At 55.4% G+C, this 18,318-nt stretch overlaps 2 protein-coding genes across 2 annotated transcripts; one reads left to right on the forward strand and one right to left on the reverse strand.

Annotated features, from left to right (window-relative positions):
* The first annotated feature begins 853 nt into the window (after positions 1–853).
* LOC122391231 lies at positions 854–11,529 on the forward strand. The gene is made up of 9 exons (XM_043384970.1): positions 854–934; positions 1,112–2,508; positions 3,919–4,256; positions 4,482–5,794; positions 6,298–6,473; positions 6,949–7,103; positions 7,884–8,039; positions 8,609–8,778; positions 10,728–11,529. Exons 1-9 carry the CDS (start codon positions 854–856, stop codon positions 10,926–10,928), a joined length of 3,987 nt encoding a protein of 1,328 aa, XP_043240905.1. The 3' UTR covers positions 10,929–11,529.
* A 302-nt stretch (positions 11,530–11,831) lies between these two features.
* LOC122391052 (actin cytoskeleton-regulatory complex protein PAN1-like) lies at positions 11,832–17,650 on the reverse strand. The gene is made up of 5 exons (XM_043384590.1): positions 17,645–17,650; positions 16,126–16,310; positions 13,946–15,048; positions 13,254–13,472; positions 11,832–12,670 (listed from the first exon to the last, which is right to left on the reverse strand). Exons 2-5 carry the CDS (start codon positions 16,304–16,306, stop codon positions 12,629–12,631), a joined length of 1,545 nt encoding a protein of 514 aa, XP_043240525.1. The 5' UTR covers positions 16,307–16,310; positions 17,645–17,650; the 3' UTR covers positions 11,832–12,628.
* Positions 17,651–18,318: the final 668 nt, after the last annotated feature.

Below are 18,318 nucleotides of genomic sequence, written 5' to 3' on the forward strand. Positions count from 1 at the left end.
TATTTTCAAACGTACGCATTGAGAACTATCGATTGCTTTTTACCGCGTCTTTCTAGCCCTGTTAGTTTTTGAGTTAGAGGTGGGTGGTAACATAAGCCTCCACCCACTATGGCGAAGTTGGCTAAGACCGCCAGTCGCCACTGGGGCGCGGGTTAAGTTCCAAGGCACAATAACTGCGGAAGGACGTGCTCATCGCACTTACTCTCGTCAGAGAACAGACTGGTCCTACCAAGAAGCGGACACGGCACCTGTACTCTGTATTGGTCAACATATCAATTATATGACTCTGGAAAAATACACAGTTCTATTCGGTCGATGCCTCTGGACGATGGAATGTGCACTTTGTGGTTTGTTGGGCACCGTTTTATGGATGTTGGCTAGCAAAAACGATTATTTTTGACTGAATGCCGCGCGCTATTCCTGTGTGACGTGTCATGAGCAGCTGCCATGCAAAACGCACTTCATAATAAGATCATTTAACTGATAAACTAGCCGAATGTTATTGTTCGGCATAAAATCTGCCATGTTTTCAAATTAAATTGCGAGCGTAGGGGGACTCATTGTTATGAACTTGTCACTAGGGGCGTGTGTTCGGCTTTAACAGTCGTTGTTATAAAGCACTGACTGAAAAATAGGTCATTTCGCATTTTGCGGCGCCCGGGACGACAGCGTAGCTCGACAGGCGGGAGTCAGTCCCGACAGTTCTGTCGGAGTAGATCACCAACAGCAGCAGCTTCGCCGGGCACTACCGATCGGCTGTATTCCGCCAAAGACAGCCCCTGAAGTCTGAATTCGTCGCACGAATCCCAGCAACAACAAAATTATATCACGGCCCAGTGAGCTGACCTTATCGATGGCCGACGGCTCACTGAGGAAGGAAGCACGCCTCTTCGAAGATCTCATGTTGCTGGCAGGCGGCAAGGGCCGCTGGGAAGTAATGTTCTTCTGCTGGATGCTGCTGATTGTCACCACTATCGGATACTGCAACATGGCCATGGCCTTTATGGGCGAGACGCCCGCCTTCCTCTGCGCTGATGGCCAGCCGAAGAACGCCACCTTCGCGTCTCTCTCGGAGGCGGCCGCCGAGCGGTGCCGCGCGCCGGACGGCCAGCCGTGCCGCCGCTGGCTGTACGACTCCAACTACACCGGCTCCTCGGTGGTCACCCAGTGGGACCTGGTGTGCGAGCGGCGTCCGCTGCTCTCCATGGGCCAGTCCATTCTCCAATTTGGAGGAGTGGTTGGCGCGATGCTGGCCGGGTTTTTCAGCGACAGGTTTGGCAGGAAAATTGTTCAACACACCATGATCTCAATGTTCGTATCAGGATCGTTCCTCTCGGCTGTTAGTAGCCGATACGAACTGTTCCTGCTGTCACGATTCATCACGGGTATCGGCATGACGGGCAGCATCAGCTGCTGTGTCGTGCTAGTCATGGAGCTGATCGCCCTCGAGTGGCGGGTGTGGGCCGGCCAGCTGCTGACGCTGCCGCTGCCGCTGGGCGAGATGCTGCTCGCGGCAGCAGCGTACAAGTTATGCGTCTGGTGGCACCTGCAGCTCGCCCTGTCGGCTCCTATGCTCATCTTCGTCCTCAGCTTCTGGCTGGTGCCCGAGTCGCCACGCTGGCTGTTTGTGCAGGGCCGTGACACGGAGCTGCTGCGAGTCCTGGCAGCCATCGCGCGTGTCAACGGCCGCCAGCTTCCCGAAGAGAGTCAGATGATGAAAATGCTGGAGGATGTTCGTCACTGTGAGATGGGCGTTCAGAAGACCGCTTCTGAAACATCGCAGCTCTGGCGCTCTCCTCTTCTTCGCAGGTGGATTCTGGCCACCTGTTTCTGCTGGGCGGGCTTTAACGCTGCCTACTACGGCTTGTCGTTCGGCATGACCCAGCTGAGCGAGAGCCGATTCGTGTCCGGCGTGCTGTCAGGCCTGGTGGCGGTTCCCGGCTCCTTCCTGTCCCCGCTGATTGACCGGCTCGGTCGCCGTCCGGTCACCTCCGTCTTGTTCCTCCTCACTGGCGTGTTCATGATGCTCGTCCTTATCAACGACGACGCTACTCTGATGCTGGTGCTGGGCCTTGCCGGTAAGCTGTTCATCTCTGGGGTCCAGAGTGTGTTGTGTTTCTACACACCGGAGTATATCCCCACCTCTGTCCGTGCCGTCGGCTATGGACTCGCGGACCTCAGCGCGCGGTTCGGGGCGATGGTGGCCCCGTTTGTGGTTGACCTGATCGGGGATCTGCACGACAAGGCGCCGTCGCTGACGTTCGGCGCGTGGAGCCTGCTGGCCGGCCTGGCGTCGCTGCTGCTTCCCGAGACCACGGGCCGGCCGCTGCCGGAGACGGTAGCCCAGCTGGAGGCGGGCATCTTGGACCGGCCCCAGGGCGACAGCGATACAACCGAGCCAGACGCCAAGGACGGCGGCCGTGCCACCGGAACAGCGCCGGATGTTCTGCGTGATGCGACTTCAACTAAGGAGGAAGGGACAGCTGCTAGCATAGAAATAACCAAATTGTGATTGGTGGTCTGCTCATGACTGACGCCCTGCTGCTGAAGATGCATGGCACCTCGCAATATTTTGCAATGTTAGCTGAACGGTTGAAAATGAAACGGGCACTGTCATTCTGTCAGACAGGTCAAACTGTCAAACAAAGCGCACACTCGGGCTCGGCTCGGCTATTCCCTTTGTTTGCACGGCATGCTAGGCATTGATGTCAGGCGGAAAATGTTTAGTTTGTGATTGACCGGAATACACATGACTCCATAAAACGATGCAATAAGTTTTTTTTACCAAGAAACGGTCTTCTTTCCGGAGGAATGATTAACGACAGAGTTAGGTATATGTATCTCGTTAGGTACCTATAGCGTTTGGTCATAATCGTCATGCCGTCACCTATCTGTCTCTATGATCATAATAATTTGCTTCTCATTAAGAGACACGCCAAAAAATGTATCTACATCAAATGTGTGTGTTTTTAACCATTCAGGCGGCATTGATTGTGCGGCATCACGAATTTCGCCTGACATCGTCCGTTCCCGAAGCACCGGTTTTATACGGTAATTTTGTTTATCCACCCTAACCCGTCAGCTCTGTCAGGCCAAGTTAATGTTAACTTCTCTTGCATTTGCATGGTTGTAAACAGAGGCAGAAAATTCACCTAATATTAGACTTGTTTCGCTTTGCACAATACATATCTACATTGAGTTATTTTTTCACGCTTTTATGGGAATAACCGATGGTTGTCAAATTCAATTTGAATTTGACGCTAATACAATTGGAACAGCGAACTTACTCAGTGTTTCATTCGAAACGTTTCTCCTTCTTTCAGGACTCGGAAGGGTAATTCAAAAGATTTCATAAATACAGTCATGGGATACAGTACAATAACCCTTGTTAGACGGGTTCCCCTTCGATATACGAGGCTGTTGCAAAGTCTAGACGATGTGGTGCCCTGGTGCCTCAGTGACACTGTTCTGTCGCTTACGACGGATAACATTAGCCGGGAATTCATTGATATGGTTAGCTCTGTTACTGTTCTACTGGATACAAAGGCCCTGGCGACTAAACGTTAACGTTCAGTCGCGGGTCTACGCTGAACGAGGGTGGCCGGTGGGATGGGGTCGGTGTTTACTGTCACGTCTGTCGCCAGACCCTCCAAACATATTGGTGGGACGCTCTCGGTCAGTGAACACATTTTGTTGCCTCTTTTTGTTAGGCCACGCAGTTTCTATGTGAGCCTTGCAATACCGACTCTTTAGTGCCCTGACAACACCTGTGTACTGTGTAGACATCAGGAAAGCATCGACGCGGTATTATTGTTTGGGATAAGGTTTTGGTTGCCATTGGTGTCATTGTCTTGTTGGCTTATAATATTGTATCGCTCGCAGCCGCCCAGCAACAGCCTCCTCTGTGTGTATTCGCAGGGTGATGCGGCTGCTGCTGGTGCTGGTGCCGCTGCTGCTGGCTGGCCGGTGCGCCGGCGGGCCGCTGGTGCTGCCCTCCGGCGGCGTGTCGCCGTCCCGCCAGGTGGCGCCTAGCCAGGGCATCCTGGGCGAGCTGCAGCAGCTGTTCAGGGAGGCGGCCGCCGGCCAGCAGCAGGCAGAGTACGGCGACGCCCGCGAGGAGCTTGAGCAGATGGTGGCCAGCCTGGACCAGCTGGCGGCCGTGGTGCCGCTCGGCCAGCAGGACGCGCCCGGCAGTGAGTCGGTGACGGTGTCCACCACCACAGAGGAGCCGGCCAACGTGCCCATCATCGACCCAGGTCAGCGCCGCGCAGCGACAGGAAGGGAGACGGGGGATGGGACGGCGCGGGAGGGGATAGAGGTGCCTCCAGTGTCTTCAGTGAAACGTGACACGAGTATCCTGGGGAGGACGTGGTTCTTTTTATCAGTTCATCGTCGTTTCTCGTCGTTACCTGTGCTGCATTCGTAAGTGCGTAACATTGCGAATATTTCACGTTTCGTTGACTTATCCCATGTTTTTGCAGGTCTGTTTGTGATCCAGGGTGTGAAGACGTGCGGTGACGGCGCCGGCTACTGCATGCTGGGCGCCAACTGTTCGGCCGACTCCGACTTCAGCGCCGACCCGTCGGGCCACTGCGTCGGCCTGCGCACCGCCTTCTCGCCGCCGGCCGACTTCTCGTGCTGTCAGTTCGAGGCGGCGCGCCGGCGCACGGCCACGCCGCGGCCCACGCCCACCACCACCGAGGGCACCACCTTCGACGACGGCTTGGTCGACTCCATCGTCAACTTCGGCAACGACGTGCCCGAGCGGCCGAGCGACGACAGCAGCCAGATCGTCGACATCGTGGCCATCATCACCGACAGCACGGGTATCGTGGACATCGTGACTCGGCCGTACACGGGCCCCTGGCCGCCGGTGGACAGTGACGACGCCGAGGGCGTCACGCTGCCGTTCGCCAAGCCCGGCGAGACGTTCGAGCCCGGCTCGCTGGTCGGTCTGGGCCAGAACGTCAACCTGGGCACGACGCCGGCGGACACGTTCCAGGCGGGCGACCTGCCGCCAGAGGAGGAGCTGCAGGCGGCGGCCGGGGTGACGGCGGCGCCCGGCGCAGAGCCCATCCTCACCACGGCGGCCACCACGCCGGCCACGCCGGCCGGCAGCACGCCGAGCACGGCCGAGAGCACGGCCGCCGAGCCGCCGCCGGCCGACGGCGACCCGCTGGGCCCGCTGTCGGCCGTGCCCGTCATGGATCAGAGCCAGGACTACATTGGGGACGTGGACTACGACCAGCACCTGATGCCGGCGCTGATGCCCATCCGGCCGGGCACCAAGGCCGGCGGTGTGCAGGCCAACGTGGAGGGCAGCGGCGCCGCGGAGGACGGCCCGGCGGCGGACGGAGACGCGGCGGGAGAGGTGTTCAGGGTGGGCATTGAGAGCGATGCTGCTGATGACCTGCTGGAGCTGGCTCAGGACCTCACCGAGGGCTCTGGAGTGGCCATTCTGAGGGACGATGAGGGGGACCACCAGGAGCAGCAGTCGGCTCCGACCGAGGATAAGGAGCAGGCTAAACAGGAGCTGGAGAAGTCTGAGCTGCAGTCGGAGTCGAATCAGGTGTCTGTGTCGGAGTCTGTGTCGGAGTCTGTGTCGGAGTCTGTGTCGGAGTCTGGACACCAGAAGCCGGCGAGGCCAGCGCCAGTGTCCGGGGTGGTGTTCCAGAGACCACCAGTCTCCGGAGGGCCCAAGGGCTCCCACGGCAGCCTGTCGACCTCCATAGGCCAGCCCAGCTGCGGCGTCATGGGCTCCTCGCTGGCCACCCTGCTCGCCAGAAACCGATTCGTAAGTTCACCAAATGATGGCTCGACTACCGTTTTTTTTTCTCCACGCACTGAAGTTAATAGAAACGCTTAGCTTAGATGCGTTAGCATGTTTTAAATGTGCAGATTCCCTAAGTCGAAACCCGTTCTTAGGCTCGATTGAGCTTGTTGCGCTGGTCCTGACCTCTACCGCCCGCTCAGGAAAGTGTGGGTAAACGGTGGATTGTAGAATGAAACTTTTGATAATTGTCCACTGAGCCAAACACATCATGTGTAGGTATCTTTGGAAAATAAGCCATCTCCGTGTAACCGAGATTCCTTTAAGGTTCCACGTCCCATATGACCCTGTCGCCTTTTGCAGTGTTGCCACGGTGCCGACAGCCCCATGGCGCATGGTCTGGATGGCCGCTCTTCTCTGACCTCTATCTCCCCCCTCCGCAGCGCCCGCGCATTGACGACAGTCCGGAGGGCGGTGAGGGTGGATGTCTGCTCCCATATGACCTCTATCCCTCCCCCCGTCCGCAGCGCCCGCGCATTGACGACAGTCCGGAGGGCGGCGAGGTAACCAGCGCCGTGGTCTGGTGCTGGATGGCGGCCATCATGCGGAAGACGCGCGACCCGGAGAACCCGTACAGCTTCGTGTGCTCTGGCACGCTGGTGGAGCGGGACCTGGTGGTGACCACCGCCAGCTGCGCCTCTAGGTGAGACACATATGTCACCGTTACCGGTGTGTAACAGTGTGTGTGCTAGTGGCTAGTTGTCTGTTGGTTTCGCCATGCACACTGCACAGAGCACGTACAATCGGCTACAATGCAGTAAAATAGAGCACAGGATCGTTTCATTACATTGATGGTAAATCCACCGCATTGTGACCTGTCGTGCTGCTGATTTGTTGAATGTTTATTGGATGGAAACGGTGCGGATATTTTGCCGTAGCCCGCCAGAGCAGCTGACGAGTGCCTGGCCGTCGAACGTCAGACGACCACCCCACGTCACTCTGATGTCACGCCTGAAACGAACCGTGTACGGGTGACGCGTGTTCATAGTGACGTCAGCATGTCTCGCAGCCAAGCCGAGAACGTGTGGTATGCTGTCAGGTCTCCTCGGCTACAGACGCTGATTCGAAAGTCACCTCTGACCTTTCTAACGCCCCTCTCCTCTCCCGGCGCCGGTCAGGCTGTTCCAGGAGCCGCTGCGTGACTTTGTCGTGCTGCTCGGAGCCTCCAATCTGCGCGTCAACCTCGAGTTTGGCGTGCAGCACATGGAACTGGATGAGATCATCGTTCATGAGGATTACCAGATCAACAGTCACGTGCACGCCAACAACATCGGTGAGAAAAATGGCGGTGAGCGCGGCCGGGCGCCGGCCGCCGACGCTGGTGGAGCTCAGGCCCGCTATTAAGGTACATGACGGTTTTTTGTTTGTTTTTGTTTTGTTGGGTTAGGCCCTTTCGGTCCAGTTAGACCATTTCAGAGCCGGGAGGATGATAGGATATAGGGGGAGACATTGGTCTGGGCAGGCACCCTAGTGAGTCGCCGGGGCTGAGCCCGTCCAGAGGACAGGCCACCCAGCCCCAAGGCACTCACTGCACCCGGCTACGGGGTGCGCTCCCTCGGGAGCAGCGGTGCCGCTCCAAGGGAGCAGCCCGCATGAGATAAAGTTGCCTGTCCAGCCCGGAGGGGGGTTGCGGCGTGGAGGAGAAGGATTTCAGTATCCTGAGGATAGAAGCACGGAACGGGTGGTACATGACGGGGTGGGCAACCGCAGGCGACGGTGCGACGGGCGCATGAGCTAAAGCGTTTTGGATGGACATTGGACGGTTTATACTGTGGTTGGTTTGGACTCTGTGTTCACTGTATGCTTTTCTGAGCACCAACCTGTTGGGGCTGTCCTCTCTAATCTCTCCCCGTCCCGAGTCGTTGTCCGTGGGCTCCCTAGACCCTAACCACCTCGCCCTCTATCGTGTAGCATTTCTGTCTCATTGGGCGGCACATACGTCATTGACCACCAGACTGTCTGATCATGCTGACCGCCCCACCCTCAGGCCTTGTGAAGCTTCCCGGTCCGGCAGTGCTGGTCCCTCTGACTGCTGTGTTTGCCCCACCCTCAGGCCTTCTGAAGCTGTCCCGGCCGGCGCTGCTGGAGCGCACCGTCTGCCTGCTCTGTCTGCCGCCGGAGAATATGGAGCTGACCGGTCGGCAGAGCTGCGCCGTCACCGGATACGGCCTGGCCGACTCGCGGGACGCAGCGACGACTCAGCAGCAGGGTGAGTCAATATAGAGTCTGTAGTCACTCGAGAGACGCGGCGACTCAGCAGCAGGGTGAGTCAGTATAGAGTCAGCAGTCACTCGAGAGATCACGAGCTGACTCAGCAACAGGCCGGTGAATCAATACAGAGCGATGCGACTTTCCAACGTTGATTGATGTGTATCGATGATGTACTCGTATCTCGATGATGTATTGATGCATGCATCGATTACTCGCTCGCACGTGTGTTCTGTGACCCCGTTTGTCCGTACCCTGACCCGCCCCTGATGCGTGTGACCTCTGTGTATCAGCTGCGGCACCGGAGCTGACCCGTGTGACCCCTCGATGTATCAGCTGCGGCGCCGGAGCTGCCTGTGCGAGGTGTGTGACCTCTCTCCGCCTCTAACCTCTGTGACCTCTGTGTGTCAGCTGCGGCACCGGAGCTGACCCGTGTGACCTCTGTGTATCAGCTGCGGCACCGGAGCTGACCCGTGTGACCCCTCGATGTGTCAGCCGCGGCGCCGGAGCTGCCTGTGCGAGGTGTGTGACCTCTCTCCGCCTCTAACCTCTGTGACCTCTGTGTGTCAGCTGCGGCGCCGGAGCTGGCCGGCGTGCTCCGGCAGACCCACGTCCCGGTCATGGGCGGAGAGCAGTGCCGCGCCAGTGGCGCCATGCAGCGGCTGGCCAGCGCACTACCGGGCCTGGACGAGCGCAGCTTCCTCTGCGCCGGGGGACGACGGTTCGCGGACGCCTGTCACGTGAGTGCTGGGGTCGGGTCACGCTGTGGTGTCATCTGAGGGGTCAGCTGTCTTTCAGTGCCAGCTCGTGGTGACTAGCGGAACTGGAGCTGTCTACTACACTCGGGACTGAACAGGGCTGGTTGCCATCGACGCGATGAAATTATTCAAGGTTGGACCTTATTCCGGCATGCCCAGAGCGTTTACAGAGCTTACGTTAAAATGACATTTAATAAACAAAGGTAATTGTTTCATAAGGTCATGCGGTCCACACAAGAGTGCAGTGGCTGCGCCCGCATGCCCCAAAACCGGTTCTGTGTGAGCTGCGTTGCAGCGTGCACTGGCGCTGCACTACTGTTAACGCCAGACCCCTTGAGACCCTAATTTTTCGCGATTATTTTTAAATGCGTGGAAGAATTTCAACCAAGCTCAGGACATGGCCGTTTCAAGACCTGCCGAAACTTTTACAATTTAGATATTTTGTCGCCATTTCAATATTTCAGGCACTTCTCATTGACTCGTAATGTTAAATTTCGAGCAAGATTTTCACCCGGTGTGTAGAGGCTATCACCAGTCAGTCTGTGATACGTTATGACGTCAAAGCTAAGCCCCGCCTCTGTGGTCTTGGCCTGCGGCGGTTTCGGGCCGGCGCGCGGTCACTCGCGCTGTGGCGGGGAGCGGGGACGGTCGAGCGGTGCCGAAAGCCGGCGGAGTTGTGCGTAACGTCTTGTCTGACAGTGCCCAAAGAGCGACATGATGACTGAGGAGCCATAAATGCTCATTGTTTGTACAATGCTGATAGGTTCGCTGATATTTGTTTTATTTTCATAAGCTGCAAATGACGGGCAGATGGCATATACCTGACATAGCGTTAGGAAATATTCACCTGTATTTAAAGCCTATGACGTTGCAGATAATGTGATAATGGGATGTCGGATGTCATCAAGTAGTTGCTGATTTGTACATCGCTATGCAACCATCGAACGACGCAATAATTAGTTAATTGCCTTCGCTTCACACCATAAGGCTCGCTCGTATTTCAAACATAATATCCTACATCGAAAATCGTATTTGTTAGGAATCTTCAACGTTTGTTCGAAGCGTGTGTGAGTAGTAGGTTTAGGAGTGATGGTTCTCTTGGTCCTATATACGAGAGTCAACAAGAGCTTAACATTTACTTGACCGTCTGCTGCAATTTGAATTGATACATAGCACGTGAAGCGTCAGCGAAATTCATAAGTCCTTTACAGATGGCAGGGGTGTCGTGTGTACAGAGGTCGCTGATGGGCACGGGTCAATGCCGCAGTCGTGGGCGGAGCCTAATGTCATATGACGTATGAAAGCCTCTATCCAGGATGGAAAAACAGTTAACATTACGAGTCAATGACAAGTGCCACAAATATTTAAATGACAACAAAACGTATTTGAAGAAAAAGTTTCGGCAGGTCTTGAAACAGCTATTTCGTAAATATGGTTGAAATTATTCCACGCATTTAAAAATAATCGCGAAAAATTAGGGTCTCAACGGGTCTGGCGTTAACAGTAGTTCCGGACGGGGTGAGACAGGACGGGGCGCACTGAGCAGCGGCCGAGTCGGGATACCGACCACAGGGGGAGAGGTGGGCTGGGCCAGGGAGGCATAGGACACTTGTCCGCGTGGCGGGGCGAGACTAGCGAATAATGCCGAATAATGCTGAGTCGCCCATGAACGGGCTGCTGCTGTAGCTAGTGTAGTTGCTAGGCCAGACACTGTTCATAGGACGATCGTCGACTGCTGAGTACGCTACTGTTGCTTTGTCAGCTGGCTATAAATAGCTTTCTTGCAGCCGGCCTGTGCAGCTCTACGTCAAACTAAATGACGTTAAAGCCCACCTGTCCTCCCTCCCCCTTCCCTCCCCCTTCCCCACGCTCCCCTCGTTTCTGCCCTGACCCCTGTGTGACCCCCTGTGCGCCCTCCCGGCCGCCGGCAGATCTCCCGGGACGGCAGCAGTCCTCTGGCGTGCATGGCGGCGGAGAACGGCCGCTACTACCTGTACGGCCACATCGCCCGGGACGCCGAGTGCGGCGACACGTCCCAGCCGCACGTCTACACCAACGTGGCCAGTCTGTTCGGCTGGATCAGGGACAACTACGGACGCCTGGCCAGGAAGGCGGCCGCGCCGGCCCGGTGAAGGACGCGCGGGGCCGAGAGGGGTCGGGGCGAGCGGGGTAGGACTGGTGAACATGGTCCGTTTACCGCATAGACGCGTCACCTTTCGCCCATACATAGAACAAGACTCAATGATATTTTTAGAGGCATTTTTCTATGCAATTTTACGTTTGCTTCTTGTGTGACTTTGAAGGTTTCACATCCCTGTGCCGTCCTGTTATGATCTGAGCAGAAAACGATTAGTGTGCCGCCCATGTCTGTCTGCGTAAGGATATAACAGGTTATAATAAGCAGCCTGTCGTCGATAGTTACGGTGAAAGTTTCAAATTTGAGCTGTTTTGTACGAAGTGGATACTTCCAGGCACCCGGGGACATAGCAGCGCAGTTAATGGCGAATCGTTATCCCCCTCTATTGATTTTGTGTTCCGTGGGCTTCCATTGCAGCTGGCAGGCAGACGACGCAGTGCTGTCGTTTATTTTTGAGCCACCCGACGGTGGCGGTATCCGGAGGGCATTGGGTCCGTAAGCGCCCGTATATCTGCCAAAGATATATCATCGATTTGTGGAGCGCGCCGCCAGTGTTGACTGTATGTCTGTGCTAGAAATAGATGTTGACTATATTATCGATGGCTCCAGTCTGGGATGAGCGGAGAAGTAACGGTCGCACTCGGTGATAGTTATAACCGCGGACCGTTGTGCGGGACGTGGGCTCACAATTCACAGTCAGTTCCGCTACCCTTCCACGGTCGCGTGAGAACGGGACTCGGAATCCTCGACTGGGAGACCGTCACCACCTCTCACAGAGAACCCGGCCCGTTTAGGCTGTGAACTTTGGGGTGAAGGCGGGCGCTGACCAATGTCCCGACCGGCGTGCCACTGAGATCGTGGCTAATTATATCTCTCGTCTACATAGTCACACAGGCCCTTTGCAATGCAGGTCTCAATTGTATTGACATTATCGATACACGAACAAATACATTTCACACAGTTCACTCCTCAGCATGCCCCCATGGCACAACCATGGTTGTAAAAACAGTCTCAAACGGCTTCCAAGCGCCAAGCTGAGGGACCCGACGTCCCGTCTGTGGGTTGAGTTGTACCAATGTGTCATAAATAGCTGGGCGACACATGTCATTAACATAAACAACAGACTATCATCAGATCTAAACAAAATCAAACCGTATTGTACATCGACGTCAATGGTAAAAGTATATCAGCAGCCACAGTGAGCCCAACAATAACAATTCAGAGCAAACTGCTCAGCGCAGCGTCGCGCGACACAAAAACACACCACACTCACACATATCGACAATATTCGAGGACGCGCACATACCGCTCTCTCCCTCTATGTACAGCTGCGCGGCAGACGGCGCTCACAGCAGCTGCCTCCGCTCTCTGCCGGCGGGCGGTCCCTCTGCAGAGAGCGGACCGCGTGGCGGCGCCAGCTGCCCCACACAGCGCGGCCAGCGGTCAGCGGCGCTAGCTGCCCCACACAGCGCGGTCAGCGGCGCCAGCTGCCTTCCAATACAGCGCGGTCAGAGTGCCGCAGCTGCCCTCCAGCGCAGCGCGGTCAGCGGCGCCAGCTGCCCTCCAGCACAGCGCGGTCAGCGGCGCCAGCTGCCCTCCAGCACAGCGCAGTCAGCGGCGCCAGCTGCCCTCCAACACAGCGCGGTGGGGGTGCCGCAGCTGCCCTCCAGCGCAGCGCGGTCAGCGGCGCCGCAGCTAGCCCGAACAGTCGTCCGCGTGGCTGTCCCAGGCCTCCACCTGGCGGGCACGCCGCAAGTCGGGTCAGTCGGACGGCGGTACGAGTGGTGACATTCAAATGGCCAGGGCGGGCGGCGGTATAACCAGGTGGTACGGAGTGGGGGATAGCGGTATGACCAATCCGTTCAAATGCCGAAACTAAGGAACCAGTTGACTCCTGTTTGACATGCTTTGCTACCAGCAAACACGTGTACATGTCTCAAATGAAGTTGGTCAAACGAATCGCTTCAGCAATGCACCTTCACAACGCCCACGTGACTTTCGCTGGAGTAGCAGCAGCACCCTGTCCATCTCTGGACCAGCGGCAGCGCTGATCCCTCCCTGGAGCAGTCTGGGGGTCTTTTACCTGGCAGTCCCTGAAGCAGTACAGATGGAGGGGTGACTGACTGGGAGGGGAAGCTCACCCGACAGTCCCTGGAGCAGTACCACAGCTGGTGAGAGGGCCTCTCACCTGACAGTCTCTGGAGCAGTACCACTGATAATTGGTAGGGTGGGGTGGGGTGGTGGAATATGTCTAGTGGACAGTCCCTGGGCCAGTTCCACTAGTGCTTGGTAGGGTAAGGTGGTAGAATATGTCTCTCACCTGACAGTCCCTGGAGCAGTACCACTGGTGGCCGCAGCCGGCGCACACGAACTGCGCCTGCCGCTGCTGACAGCCCTGGCAGAGCGGCACCTCCTCGGTGGCCGGCGGCGGCGGCGGAGGGGCGGTCGGCGCCGACACGCGCGGCACCGGGGAGCGCAGAGACAGCTGCGCCTGGGGCGACTGCAGCACGCCGCCCGACAGCGGTCCGGCCGGCCGGCGCTGCGGCAGAACGGTACACGGTCAGACGGTACAGCGGCGAGCGGGGACTGCTGACGTCACAGGGGCGGACTGGCCGGCTGACGGCCCGATGGGCCAGTATTGGCAGAAATAAAAACAGGGAAATGTGGGCGGTAATTCCCAGCCGAACGGACGGCAGCTATCATGGTGCCACAAGCAGAAAGACGCCACTGCTCAGGGCCGGCGAGTATTACTAAAATTGCGACTTGGATCACAGACGTTACGTAAGAAGGACCTGTCGTTATTCAGCGTGCACCCGGGATACGAGTTTATAGTGAATGCCTGGTGGGATACCCGGATGCACGCCATTACTTGAGTTGTCAATGGAAGTGTGACTACGTGAAAATCCCTCAAATCCACAGCAGTTGACCACAAATGACCAATAAACACCAGGTCCAGCTATGACCTCAATCGCACATCGAGCTCCTCACGCCAACCTCCCACGGTCGTCTCACCTTGAGCATCTCGGAGACCACGGAGGTGGGCTCCACCTGCTTCATCTTGCTCTCCATCAGCAGCTTGGCCAGGCTGGACTGGGGCTGCGCGCCGCTGGCCGCGTCTGTGCCGGGCGCGCTCACCTGGTGTATGGTGACCTCGCCAGTGCCGCCGGCCACCGACGCTACGGCCGCGGCGGCCGCCGCCGACGGCGCCTTGCTCAGTTTGGCGATCTGCGCCAGCATCTCTCGGTACTGGGGGTCCTGCTGGCCGGCCGGCGCCGAACTGGCTGGCAGCGGCACGGCCAGGTCAGCGCGCCGCCGGTAGTCGGCCGCGTGCCGGTCGATCAGGTGCTGCACGCTGATGGTCGGACCCTGCGGACCCATGCCCTGGCCCATCCTGCTGGCGCCGTACGCCGGCCGGATGGGCCGCAGACCGTGCGAGGACTGCGCGCTGAGCGCGGCCGCCGCCGCCGCCGCGCGCTGCGCCTGCTGCTGCTTCTGTTTGTGCTGCTGCAGCTGCTGCTGCACCAGGCTGCTGGCTACCGAGACGGGGGAGCGCGCCGGGGGTACGACCGCCGAGCCGGAGCCGCCGCTGGCCGGGCCGGCCGCCACGCGCTGCGCCAGCCCGGCCGCCTCGTCACTCTGCTGCATCAGCAGCACCTCGCGCTTCCGCCGGAGCCGCTGGAACGTCTCCTCCTTGGCCTTGCGTAGCTTCAGCAGGTTGTCCCATTCCTTCTCCTTCTGCCGCGCCAGCAGGTCGATGGCCTTCACCTCCCTCTTGAGCTTGTGCAGCGACGACTCGATCAGCTCGACGGTGCGCAGGCAGGCCAGGTCGGGCGCCAGCGGCGTGGCGCGCTCGTTCGGGTCCACGCGCGCCCGCTTGGCGGCGCCGTCCTCGGTCGTCTCGCCGCTCCGTTTGTGCGGCGCTGCCGGTGTGGTGGCGGCTCCCCCGCCGGCGGTGGCGGCCGTCTGCGGCTGCTGCTGAGCCGCCAAAGGCGCTGGGGCGGTGGTTGTCGGCGGCGGCGGCGTCTCCGACTCGGCGGCAGCGGCGGGCGGCGCCGGCGCCGGCTCCGGAGAGTCGCGCCCGTTCACCACGGGTGGCTCCGACTGGGCCTCCTCCGCTGGTGGACACAGGACACTGCGTCAGCTATCAGCCCGGCGGAGCTCGGACCGAACACCGGGTACGGGGAGCCGTCAGTGGCGCTGGTACCGGGACAACAGCCGTTAGTGCCACTGGCACCGGGCACAGGTCACGTCAGTGCCAGTGGGACACTAGACAGCACACATCAGTTCCACTAGTACGGGAACAGCACACAGTCAGTTAGAACTGAGGGAACAAGTCTGCCGTACTGGAGAGCAATCTCATCAGTAGCTCTACGGATGACGAAAAGTGGTGAAAAGGTAGTAATAGTTAAATAATGAAACAAGCACGCCGACCATAAAAGCACGCAGAAGCGAAGGTTTAAATACGAAATATAATAAGGTTCGACGCCGTAACCAAGGAGCATGCCCAAACAGCAAAGTAAAAATCGATCCAATCACTAGGTAGGTATTCATCGCAGAGAACTGTACAAACAGAAACACGAGACCCGATTGAAGGCGTCAGCTGCTACATCGAAGAAACGTGCCACACTCAGAAGAAATGTGCTCGTTTTAGGAGCATCAAAAAGAGTTGACTGTTGATAAGGTTGCTTTAAGAAGCTCTTGAAAAAAGACGAGAGCAATAGATATAACATAGTTATTATGATCTTGCAGATTCATTTGACAAATTATGTGATCGACAGCTGCAGAATGCCTATCAAACATGCACAACAGCTGCTCGAGGGCCAGTGAGAAAGTACAAATAGTGTAGGAACTGAGACCACAAAATGGATGTGGGAATTGGGATGGATGCTATCAGCAAACTAGTATACAGGTTGCAAAAACATTACAGTTTGGATCAAAGAACTTCTCATTCGTCATTGGCTTATAAATACAAAGCGGCAAGTAGTTGATACCAGAAAAACATCAAGGCTTTTATTAAGCACCTCAATTCAATTCAATTCAAAATTAATCATTCCATTATAGATATAATAAAAGGCTTAACATAATATTGAAAAAGCAGGCAAGAGAAAAGCAGTCATGATAGCAAAACTGCAAAAAAAAAAAGAAACATTTCCCTTAGGGCGCAGTTGCAAAGTAATTAAAACTATGCTTACCAGTATCCATTGATTCCTCTGGTTCTTCGTGTTTCTCATCTTTAGCAGCTGGGGTTTGTACATTTGAGCTATCAATGGTTTTGCTGGCAGCCTGCTCACTATCACCATTGCTGTGTGGGTGGCCATTTTCCTTCACCTCCACTGTGACAGCGCTGCCATCGCTGGTGCCAGTAGTCATCATTGCACTGGAAAACAGGGAAAAAACACCATCAGCACAGTGAATAATCACCAAACAGTCACCAAACAAACAGTCACCAAATAATTCCTCAACAAACAATAGTCATCTTCCTTCTAGATCACACAAAGACTTCACAAAGCCATTGGTACCCACATATCAGTCACACAGTATACAAAGAGGCAACAACTGCACTGAGCATGCACTGCAACAACAGACACAAATAGCGGCATTACGATTTTGATGGTTTTCATTGACTCAGTTTGGGGAAAAACCAGTGTTGCCTGAATTTAAGTGTAAGGATCTTCAATGATAACAACATGTCAACATTGCATTTACATCAATTTTGACCAGCAACGAAGCATAATTTTGCCTGTAAAGGTTAGGTGGATGATCAAATAGGAAGAACCTGCCTTATACTGCTGTTCAACTTGTAGGTGCTTTTTGAGTCCTTAAGCAATTCATTAATAGTTAACAAAAAGCAGCTTATAATTCATTGTGCAATTAGCTGGCTAAGGCATATTGTTATAATGCCCAGTGTGCATCCGGAAGTTGGGTAGGAAATAGGACCATAACCAATGACAATCTAAGGACTAAGTGGTTAGTTCATGGTTGCCAACACCACAATTAATTATCTGTACTGATGAATAGGTACGTAATATATGCCAATAAGTTGTTAACAAACATCGCTCAAGTGTCTGCCACTAAGCTACTTCTCATTCTTACTATGTCCTCCTACTGAAGTGTCTGCGTCATTCAATGTAATTATCCCAGATTATCCCAACTCCCAAAACACACAATCAGGATCAGCTGACCAGTGACCAATCACTCACTCCATTACTGGAGGGTTGTACTTATCTCATGGTGATCATGAACAATAATAGAGAAGAAGTTGAAGCTAATTTTTTGAAACAAATGCAACTTCCATGGATATAGAGAACAAGTTGAAGCCATTTTTTTCCCGAACCAATGCAACTTCTGCGGACTCAGTTTCATTTGAGAATGTTAACATAATCTACAGATAAAGTTCGAACACAAAACAAATTGAAATGTTTTGATGTGTCAGAATGTCATACAATATTCATGAATTCAGATTCTCATATAGCAGCACAATTGCAATGGGATGACTGACTAATCCAATCACTAAAATAAGCGCCACAAACGCCTACGCATTTCCAGCCGGCATACCGTCTTTAAAACGACACCACCGCGCACAATACATAGCACAGCAAAGTTCTGACTACATAAATGATTATTACGATCATCACAAAAGCTTCTTAAACACACAGGAAGGTAATAAAACGAAAAGAAATTACACAAGCACGACACGCACCAATCACCCACATCAGCCACAATCAAGGCCATATATAGGGCCACAATTGAATGGCGGCTGCCAGATGACAACGAGAGGTTCCGGGATAGCTGAGAATTCTGCACAAAAATCCCTAGATATGCCGTTTTCGGAAATATTTCGCTGAGCTTTCATTCTTCTCAAGGATAGAAAGAACGGTAAGAACAGAACGGAAATGGAACTGACAGGTCAGAAAAGGGCCCAGTAGCGGCGGAACACCTTCAATTAAGGGGGGGGGGGACACTGCCGACTTTTGGTCCCATTCTTTCCATGCAACGCCCATAGGGCTAATGTTAAAACTTAAAATGCCTAAATCAAAGGGGGTTACGGTGCCCCGGTGCCCTCCCTGTTCCGCCGCCTATGAAAGGGCCCCTGGGCTCCGGCAGATCCAAGGAACAAATTTGCTTCTTAGTCACCACTTGACGTCACGGCAAGAGGTCACGGTAGAAAGAATGCAGTTAGAGAAAATGTCGTGCTTCATCCATTCCGCAGCTACATCGACTAATATTGTTTTTGCGTCTTTTAACTATCGATAAGCGAGTCAGAAGTGATGACACCAAAATTCGGATTTTCAATAAGCCTCAGTAATCTACCCTAGCCAGGTCAGGGCCACCCAAGGGGTCACCGTGACCGTTCCACTGACCTTCGCCGGACCTATGACCTTAAC

Source organism: Amphibalanus amphitrite, unplaced genomic scaffold, assembly GCF_019059575.1.
Source record: "Amphibalanus amphitrite isolate SeventyFive unplaced genomic scaffold, NRLGWU_Aamphi_draft 000021F_arrow, whole genome shotgun sequence".
NCBI classification, from domain to species: Eukaryota; Metazoa; Arthropoda; class Thecostraca; order Balanomorpha; family Balanidae; genus Amphibalanus; species Amphibalanus amphitrite.